The sequence below is a fragment of the Lathamus discolor genome, chromosome 2 (assembly GCF_037157495.1).
Source record: "Lathamus discolor isolate bLatDis1 chromosome 2, bLatDis1.hap1, whole genome shotgun sequence".
Classification (NCBI taxonomy): Eukaryota; Metazoa; Chordata; class Aves; order Psittaciformes; family Psittacidae; genus Lathamus; species Lathamus discolor.
The window spans coordinates 159,843,494-159,853,123 of record NC_088885.1 but is presented as its reverse complement, the minus strand read 5'-3'; the positions used below and the strand labels follow the sequence as shown (position 1 = coordinate 159,853,123).

Below are 9,630 nucleotides of genomic sequence, written 5' to 3'. Positions count from 1 at the left end.
GTTCTAGGGCTGAATTTCCTCCCTCTTTTCACCTTGTTGCTCTTTCTATCCTGCACAGTCACTTCAGCTGATCATTGGGTTCAGGAGGAGCCCTGTGGAAAGGGGAGGTGCCATTTCTGGCCTCTGCCACTGTGCCAGAGTCCAAAGTCCAGGCTGGAGTCACACAAGGAGCAAATGGGAGGTGACAGTGACTCCAGTGCCCATGGTGGTACCTGATGGGGCTGCTTTGGGCCTGGGGCTGGCATGTCAGGTGCTGGGGCTGATGCACATGGTGCCTGTTGCACACACTGTCCCTTGTCCCTGTGTTGCTGTGGCTGGTGTTTTGTCCGAGCTGGTGTGTGATGTGTCCTGTGCTTGCTTGATGTGTCCCTCTTGTCTCATGCTGCTGTCCCTGGAGTCCCATGGGATAGCTGGGGCCGTGTGTGCCTGCTGCCACCCATGCAGTGTCCCATCGACCTGGTCCCAGGGGCCCTGTGTCACTTGTGTGCTGCCATCACAGCTGCCCTGTCCCTAGTACCGCCCATGATCAGTGCATCACAAGCCTGGTGTTTTGGGCACCCTTCTCCTGTGTCTGGGTATCTATCCCATGTCCCTTCCTCCCTGGGCCATTTGTCCCTTAAGCCACCAGTGTCCCATATGCCTGGTGCTAGGGATGTTGGGTGGCCTGGGTACCCCATGTCCCATCTGCCTATGTGCTGCCAGCCATGGTGTCCAGGGACCTCTCTGTGCTGCCATCCCTGTGTCCCCATGTGCCCTTGTGTGCAGCCACCCCTGGTGCATGTGTGTCCCACGTCCATGTGTGCTGCTATCCATAGTGCCCTGCATCCCCTGCATCCTGCCATCCCTGTGTGCTGCTATCCTTGTGCCTCATCACCCCTCCTTGTTGACACCCTTGTGTCCTATATCTTTGTATGCCCCATCCCCTCTGCTGCCACCATCCCTGTGTGTCCCGTGTGCTACTATCCTTGTGCCTCATCACCCCTCCATGTTGACACCCTTGTGTCCTGTCTCCGTATGCCCCATCCCCTCTCTGCTGCCACCATCACTGTGTGTCCTGTTCCCCTGTGTGCTGCCATCCCTATGTGTCTGGTGTCCTCATCCCTGGTGTCCTGCGACCTGTGTGTCGCCATGCGCTGCCATGCGTGGTGCCATGTGTGCCGCCATCCCTGTGTGTCCGGTGTCCTCATCCCTGTGACCTGTGTGTCCCCATGTGCTGCCATCCCTGTGTGTCCAATGTCCTCATCCCTGTGACCTGTGTCCCCATGTGCTGCCATGCATGGTGCCATGTGTGCCGCCATCCCTGTGTGTCCAATGTCCCCATCCCTGTGACCTGTGTGTCCCCATGTGCTGCCATCCCTGTGTGTCCAATGTCCTCATCCCTGTGACCTGTGTCCCCATGTGCTGTCATGCATGGTGCCATGTGTGCCGCCATCCCTGTGTGTCCGGTGTCCCCATCCCTGTGACCTGTGTGTCCCCATGTGCTGCCATCCCTGTGTGTCCAATGTCCTCATCCCTGTGACCTGTGTGTCCCCATGTGCTGCCATGTGCTGCCATGCGTGGTGCCATGTGTGCCGCCATCCCTGTGTGTCCGGTGTCCCCATCCCTGTGACCTGTGTGTCCCCGTGTGCCGCCATCCCTGCACCGTTTCCCCTCTGTGCTGCCGCCGTGTGCGGTGCTCCCCGCGCTGCTGTCCTTGCAGTGTCCGATCCCCGTGCCCTGGGCTGCCCCCCGGTGCCACGCGTGCCGCTTCCTCTCTCTGCTGCCATCGCTCCGTGCGCGGTGCCCCAGCGAACCGCCCCGCTGCGTGCGCCGGGTGCGCCTTTGCACGGGTCGCGTCCCCTCTGCTGCCCCCTGCGGTCCTGCCCCCCTGCGTGCGCTGTGTGCGGCCGCTGCTGCCCTTGCACGGGTCGCGTCCCTTCCGCTGCCCCCTGCGCTGCCCGGTCCCCTCCGGCCCTGGCTGCCCCCGGTGCCCGCTGCCCCCGGTGCCCGCTGCCCCGCTCCTCCCTCGCGGCCCGCCCGCCGCTCCCAGGCTGCCCCGCGCGGGGCCATGGCTCCGCTCGCCGACCTCTACCAGCTCACCATGGCCTACGGGCACTGGCGGGCCCGGCGCCACCGCGCCCCGGCCGCGGCCGAGCTCTTCTTCCGCCGCGGGCCCTTCGGCGGCTCCTTCGCGCTGGGCGCGGGCCTGGCCGAGGCGCTGCGCTGCCTGCGGGCCTTCCGCTTCTCCAACGCGGGTGCGTGCGGGGCGGGGGGGGGCAGCCCCGTGTCCTGCGCGGCGGCGGAGCCGGAGGGACGCGAGGGCTGGGGAGGGCACGGGGCTGCTGCGGGCGCTGGAGCCGGGCTGAGGGAGCGGGAGAGGAGAAGGCTCCTGAGGGGGGACCTGAGAGCAGCTCCAGTGCCTGAAGGGGCTGCAGGGAGCCTGGAGAGGGGCTTGGGCCAAGGGCCTGTAGGGACAGGCCAAGGGGAATGGCTTGAACCTGCCCGAGGGGAGACTGAGATGAGCTCTTAGGCAGAAGCTCTTCCCTGTGAGGGTGCTGAGGCGCTGGCACAGGGTGCCCAGAGAAGCTGTGGCTGCCCCATCCCTGGCAGTGCTCAAGGCCAGGTTGGACACAGGGGCTTGGAGCACCCTGCTCCAGTGGAAGGGGTCCCTGCCCGGGGCAGGGGTTGGAGCTGGATGGGCTTTAAGGTCCCTTCCAACCCAAACCATTCCATGATTTGATGTCCAGTGCGACGTGGGGGGCAGTGAACATGAACACCAGAGGCCCTGGGACACCCTCAGTGAGAGCAGAGGGGGCTCGCTCAGGGGGTACCCCGGCCCCCCTTTCTCATCACACCTCTTACTGGGTGCTGTTCATTGCCCCCTGCCTACAAGGGACATGTCCCTGGGCCCCCCAGTCCTCACCGAGCTCTGCCCCCGCAGACGTCGCCTACCTGCGCTCCGTCCTGCCCAGCACCACCGAGGACGCCTTCTTCGAGTTCCTGTCCACGCTGGACGCCTCCGAGGTGACCGTGTCGGCCGTGCCGGAGGGCTCCGTCGTCTTCCCCAGGGTGGGACATGCTCGGTCCCCTCCCGTGCTCCGGAGGGGCCGTGGGGCCGCCGGCTCCTGCGTCCCTGGGGAGGACGGGACCTCAGCGCTGAGGTGTCCTCGCAGGTCCCGTTCCTGCAGGTGAAGGGGCCGCTGCTGGTGGTGCAGCTGCTGGAGACCATGCTGCTGTGCTTGGTCAACTACGCCAGGTAGGGACGCGTCCTGCTCCGGGCACCCCGCCGCTGGGGACAGCAGCATCTCCTCCGGGTCCCATGGTGCTGCCGTCCCCTGTGGTTGAGTGGAGAAGGTCCCGAAGCCCCTCTGCTCTTGGCTGCGTGCTGGCTCCGTGTTCAGCCTGCCTTGGTGTGACCTGTCCCTTCCTCCCATAGCCTGGTGGCCACGAACGCTGCCCGCTTCCGCCTCCTTGCTGGTCCAGACGTGAAGCTGATAGAGATGGGGCTCCGGCGCGCTCAGGGACCCGATGGGGCCCTTTCAGCGTCCAAGTACTCCTACATCGGGGGTGAGTGATGCCCTGGGGTGCCTGGTGGCACCGTGGCCGTCTTGTTACCGGTGTGTCCACCCCATCCCTCCTCACAGGCTTCGACAGCACCAGCAATGTCCTGGCGGGGAAGCTCTACGACATCCCGGTGCGTGGCACCATCGCCCATTCCTTCATCATGTCCTTCACCTCACTGGAGGAGGTGCAGCCGCGGGTGAGCATCGCTGTGGGCAGCGGATGGGGATGGGGATGGGCTGGAGATGAGATGGGGTGGGGTGAAGATGGGGATAAGGATGGGATGGGGATGGGGATGGAGGTGGGATGGGGATGAGAAGGGGATGAGGATAGTGTGGGAATGGAGGTGGGATAGGGATGAGATAGGGTGGGGTGGAGATGGGGATAGGGATGGGATGGGGTTGGAGGTGGGAATGGGAATGAGAAGGGGATCAGGATAGTATGGGAATGGAGATGGGATGGGGATGGGATGGGAATAGAGAAGGGATAGGGACAGGGATGGTATGGCGATAGTATGGGAATGGAAACGGGATAGTGATGATATGGGAATGGAGATGGGATAGGGATGAGATGGGGATGGGGATGATATGAAGTTGGGATGGGATGGGGATGGAGACGAGGATGTGATGCTCTGCCCATGGCACCATGGAGGATGCAAAGCCCATGTTCTCCGGGCAGGAGGTGCTGCCGTTGGCAGGAGGAGAACCAGTGGATCTCCTGGCCCTGGCCGTGTCCTGGCTGCAACGAGTGTGTGAGCTGCTGCAGACCCCTCCGGAGAGGGCGAACCAGGGGGAGCTGGCTGCGTTCGTGTCCTACGCCATCACCTTCCCCAGTAACTTCCAGGGGCTGCTGGACACCTATTGCGTGAGGAGGTGGGAATGCCGAGTCCCACAGCGTGGCTTTGTCGCTGGGGCAGAGGGGATGGGTGCATCCCTCCTTGCTTGGTGGCCTTCGAGCAGGGATAGAATCGTAGATCCCTACACTGCTGAATTCTGCCTATATAGAACCATGGAATGGTTTGGGTTGGAAGGGACCATAAAGCTCATCCAGCTCCAACCCCTGGCACGGGCAGGGACACCTTCCACTAGAGCAGGGTGCTCCAAGCCCATGTCCAACCTGGCCTTGAACACTGCCAGGGATGGAGCATTTACCAGTTCCTTAGGCAGCCTGTTCCAGTGTCTCACAGTAAAGAATTCCTTATATACAACCTAAATCTTCCCTGTTTCAGTTTGAATCTATCATCTTCTCTCCTATCGCTCCAGTCCCTCTCCAGCATCCTTGTAGCCCCCTTCAGACACTGGAAGCTGCTCTGAGGTCTCCACACAGCTTCTCTTCTCCAGGCTGAACAGCCCCCGTGTTCTCAGCCTGGCTCCATACAGGAGCTGCTCCAGCCCCTGCTCATCCTCGTGGCCTCCTCTGGACTTGCTCCAACAGCTCCATGTCTGATGCCAGCCTGAAGTTCAACCATGCCAAGTGCAAGGTCCTACACCTGGGTCAGAGCAATCCCAGGCACAGCTACAGACTGGGCAAAGAAGAGATTCAGAGCGGCCCTGCAGAGAAGGACTTGGGGGTGCTGGTCGATGAGAAAATGAACATGAGCCGGCTGCAGTGTGCGCTCGCAGCCCAGAAACCAACCGGATCCTGGGCTGCATCAAAAGGAGCGTGACCAGCAGGGCGAAGGAGGTGATCCTGCCCCTCTGCTCTTGTGAGACCTCACCTGGAGCATTGTGTGCAGTTCTGGTGTCCTCAACATAAAAAGGACATGGAACTGTTGGAACAAGTCCAGAGGAGGCCACGAGGATGCTCAGGGGACTGGAGCACCTCCCGTATGAAGACAGGCTGAGGAAGTTGGGGCTGTTCAGCCTGGAGAAGAGAAGGCTGCGTGGGGACCTAATAGCAGCCTTCCAGTACCTGAAGGGGGCCTATAGGGATGCTGGGGAGGGACTCTTCGTCAGGGACTGTAGTGACAGGACAGGGGGTAACGGGTTAAAACTGAAACAGGGGAAGTTTAGATTGGATCTAAGGAGGAAATTCTTTCCTGTTAGGGTGCTGAGGCACTGGAATGGGTTGCCCAGGGAGGTTGTGAGTGCTCCATCCCTGGCAGTGTTCAAGGCCAGGTTGGACGAAGCCTTGTGTGGGATGGTTTAGTGTGAGGTGTCCCTGTCCATGGCAGGGGGTTGGAACTGGATGATCTTGAGGTCCTTTCCAACCCGAACTCTTCTATGATTCTGTGTCAAGGTAAGGACACGGAGCTGTTGGATTTCCACCTGCAGCATTCCCAAGCTTCGCTGTTGCCTGATGGACCTGCTGCATCCATCCTAGGTCCCTGTCCCACAATCCAACGGACATTAACCCTCTCCTCCTCCATCCCAGGAGTGGGTTGCCCAACTTCTGTGCGGTGGCGCTGGCCCTGCAGCAGTTGGGGTACCGCGCCATCGGCGTGCGCCTGGACAGCGGGGACCTGGCCAAGCAGTCCAAGGAGATCCGCCGGGTGCTGCGAGCCTGTGGTGCTCAGTGAGTCCCGCACCGACCCCGGGCTGGGTGCCACTGGTCCTGGCTTCACCACCCAGGTCATGGGGGCGATGGGAGCGAAGTTATGGGTCCCCCCCAAACCCTTCACCCCATCCCTCGTTCCTCACCAGCTTCCAAGTGCCCTGGTTTGAGACCATCCCCATTGCCGTCAGCAACGACATCAGTGAGCAGAGCCTGGAGGAGTTCAGCAGGGAGGTGAGGTGGCTCCTCACCATGGCCTTTGCTGAGGTTTGGGGTGGATCTGAGTCACCAGGGATGTTCTCCCTGGGCGAGAACAGGAAAGAGTTTCCAGGGTAGGAAAAACAGGGCTTTTTGGGTGGGATGCATGGACAGACAGACACCTCTGGGCAGAGCCGTGCCCATGGCTCTTGTGATGGGCTTTTGATGATCCCTGTCTTCTCTTTGCACCAGGGGAGTGAGATTGACATGATCGGCATCGGGACCAACCTGGTGACGTGTCCTCTGCAGCCATCCCTGGGCTGTGTCTACAAGGTAGAGGTGGCAGCAGCTCTTGGTCCTGCTTGGGCTGGGGGGCTCCCTGGGATCTCCTGGGCTTTGCAAGACTGGGGGTGAGGAGGGAAGGGGGATCCATCATCCAGCTCCCTGCCATGGGCAGGGACCCCTTCCACTAGAGCAGGGTGCTCCAAGCCCCTGTGTCCAACCTGGCCTTGAGCACTGCCAGGGATGGGGCAGCCACAGCTTCTCTGGGCACCCTGTGCCAGCGCCTCAGCACCCTCACAGGGAAGAGCTTCTGCCTAAGAGCTCAGCTCAGTCTCCCCTCTGGCAGGTTAAAGCCATTCCCCTTGGCCTGTCCCTACAGGCCCTTGTCCCAAGCCCCTCTCCAGGCTTCCTGCAGCCCCTTCAGGCACTGGAGCTGCTCTCAGGTCTCCCCTTCATGGACATAACATTGATGAGAGCACTGCAGTGAGGAGCTTCCAGACAGGCTGAGGAAGTTGGGGCTGTTCAGCCTGGAGAAGAGAAGGCTGCATGGAGACCTCAGAGCAGCCTTCCAGTACCTGAAGGGGGCCTATAGGGATGCTGGGGAGGGACTCTTTGTCAGGGACTGCAGTGACAGGACAAGGGGTAACGGGTTCAAACTGAAACAGGGGAAGTTTAGATTGGATCTAAGGAGGAAATTCTTTCCTGTTAGGGTGGTGAGGCACTGGAATGGGTTGCCCAGGGAGGTTGTGAGTGCTCCATCCCTGGCCATGTTCAAGGCCAGGTTGGATGAAGCCTTGGGTGGGATGGTTTAGTGTGAGGTGTCCCTGCCCATGGCAAGGGGGTTGGAACTGGATGATCTTGAGGTCCTTTCCAACCCTAACTGTTCTATGATTCTATGATTCTATAAATGTCCAACTCTGGGGTGGTTTGAGGGTTCTTTTGTCATGTCTTCAGCTGGGGGTTGCATCAGTGGCCTCCCCAGCTCATGGGGACACTCACAGAGGGCACACAGCTCAGCGGGTCTTCAGCACCACCCTGAATTGGTGCCTGTGACAAAGTGCCCATCCCCTTAACTGCCTTCTCCTGCAGCTGGTGGAGGTCAATGGCTCCCCATGCCTGAAGCTCACAGAAGATGAGGAGAAGATGACAATCCCAGGGATTAAGATGATCTATCGGCTCTCTGATGCTGCTGGTGAGTTGGGTCATCCTTGTCCCTGCCCTGCCCTCCTAACCTGTGTCCCCACTCCTGCTCCATAACCCTGTTCCTGATGTCCTGTGCTCCCTGGTCTCTAACACGGTCCCTCTGCAGGTCACCCCTTCATGGACCTCATGGCGCTGGAGGAGGAGCCCTCACCCAGCGCAGGGCAGGAGCTGGTGGTCCGTGTCCTGGGGCAGCTTGGTGAGACCAGCAGGGTCGTGCCCACCACCGTGGAGCCCCTCCATCGCACCTACTTCAGAGATGGGCAGGTCAGGGGTGGCTCTGCTGGTCCTTCATGTTGGGTGAAGGACCAAGCCAGGGTGGTGCTGTCTTGGCCACCATGGATCAAATGGTTAAATCCCTGTGTTTCCTTGCATCTGAGATGGTCCCTGCCCCAACCAAGGTGCCACCAAGCACATGGTACCATCAGAGTCCAGCCTGGAGCTGACTCATTGGGGTTTGGGGCTTGGTGACCATCTGCCCCCATGGTCCTGGTGATACATCTCTGTCACTGTAGGTGTTTGAGCCCCTGCCCAGCCTGACCGAGGTGAGGACCCACGCTCAGGAGTCCCTCGGCCTCCTCAACCCTGCTCACCGCCGGCTCCGTGACCCACAGCCCTACCCTGTATGTCCATTATGGCACCATCAATCCACACCCAGGAGCCCTGCCCAGCACTGGTGGCCCGAGCGTGGCTCCACCAGAGCATGGAGATGGAGCTGCACATCCCCATGGGGTTTATTGTCCACTCTTGCTCCCATGTAGGTGGCTGTGACGGAGAAACTGCACCAGCTCCTCACCACGCTGCAGCAGGCCAGCCAGTGAGGAGGTCCCTGCTCATCCCCTGCTTGGGACCAGCTATTCTTCATGCTCTTTTGAAGGCCAAGTGACTACATTGGGAATCAATGGCTTTAACAGCTGTGTGGTGCTCAGCTGAAGACCCTGCAGGAACTGGAAGAGCACCCAAAGGTGGGATGAGACAGGTGGAGCTGGGAAATCCTTCTGGAAGAGATGGTCCTTCCTTGCCCACCCTGGTGACCCTGCACCTTCTCCCATGATGGTGCTGCCAACATCAATGCTCCTGCAAGCCCTGTGCCTTCTGTTGTGGCAGCATTGCCCACCATGCCTAACACCATGCCAGTCCTGCACCTTCAGTGGTGGCAACTCACACTGAAGCTTCTCAGTGGCACTAGAACCCAAGTCCTAAGTGCACAAGAAGGGGTCCTACTATGGGAATGTCCTCTGGGACATCCCTGGCAGATGCACTTTGCCCTTTCTCTTTAGGCTTTGGCTCTGTGGCCACATTCCGCCTCTTCCCATTTTAAATGGGGGTGGAGGTCACCTCCTGGTTGATGCCAGCTCCATGTTGGCACCTGCACTCTGCAACCTGATGTTCCTTAATCCCTGGAATTAGCTTTATTCTATGCAAGAGATTAAATAAAAGCCTTTACCTAACTACAACCACCCCATGGGGCTGTCCTGGTCCTTCCAAACACTTGTGGCCTTCAACTTCAATTTAACATCCTTCACTTCACTGTTTATGACTGAATAAAGGTGGCATGAAAAGCAAGTGTGGAGCTATGAGAGCAGTTGGGGGTGACCCCAGCTGCCACATGGCATCCTATGGGGATGCTATTCTATTCTATGATTCTATGAACCCAATTCCAACAAAAATCCCATTGTAGCTCCACTGGGGTAGGGTCAATGAGTGGCTTCAGCAAAACAGGGTCAAGGAAAGCTGGGGATGGAATGGGAAGGAAACCTGCAGAGACTTCATCTCCCTGCCCCATCCCTGACAGTGCTCAAGGGCAGGTTGGATGGGACTTGGAGCAAGCTGCTCGAGGGGACCGTGTCCCTGCCCGTGGCAGGGGTTTGGAACTGGATGAGCTTTAAGATCCCTTCCAACTCAAACTATTCCATG

General features: G+C 59.8%; 1 protein-coding gene across 2 annotated transcripts; it reads left to right on the top strand.

Annotated features, from left to right (window-relative positions):
* Positions 1-1,969: 1,969 nt before the first annotated feature.
* Positions 1,970-9,170, top strand: NAPRT (nicotinate phosphoribosyltransferase). 2 transcript variants are annotated; one of them, XM_065669076.1, is made up of 13 exons: positions 1,970-2,234; positions 2,921-3,048; positions 3,153-3,235; positions 3,416-3,546; positions 3,624-3,739; positions 4,219-4,412; positions 5,863-6,054; positions 6,183-6,267; positions 6,484-6,564; positions 7,603-7,705; positions 7,823-7,980; positions 8,229-8,336; positions 8,475-9,170. In XM_065669076.1, exons 1-13 carry the CDS (start codon positions 2,048-2,050, stop codon positions 8,532-8,534), a joined length of 1,626 nt encoding a protein of 541 aa, XP_065525148.1. In that variant the 5' UTR covers positions 1,970-2,047; the 3' UTR covers positions 8,535-9,170. The 2 variants fall into 2 exon arrangements, with proteins under 2 accessions (XP_065525148.1, XP_065525150.1); XM_065669078.1 differs by having other exon boundaries at positions 1,971-2,234; positions 5,914-6,054.
* The last annotated feature ends 460 nt before the right edge of the window (positions 9,171-9,630 follow it).

What these genes read in the sequence shown, in the direction of transcription:
- NAPRT (XM_065669076.1), top strand. Translation starts at nt 2,048, where the DNA reads ATGGCTCCGCTCGCCGACCTCTACCAGCTCACCATGGCCTACGGGCAC. An exon ending in TGGAGGAGGTGCAGCCGCGG is followed by an intron (nt 3,740 to 4,218) that starts GTGAGCATCGCT and finishes TTCTCCGGGCAG; the next exon opens with GAGGTGCTGCCGTTGGCAGG. An exon ending in TGGAGGAGTTCAGCAGGGAG is followed by an intron (nt 6,268 to 6,483) that starts GTGAGGTGGCTC and finishes TCTTTGCACCAG; the next exon opens with GGGAGTGAGATTGACATGAT.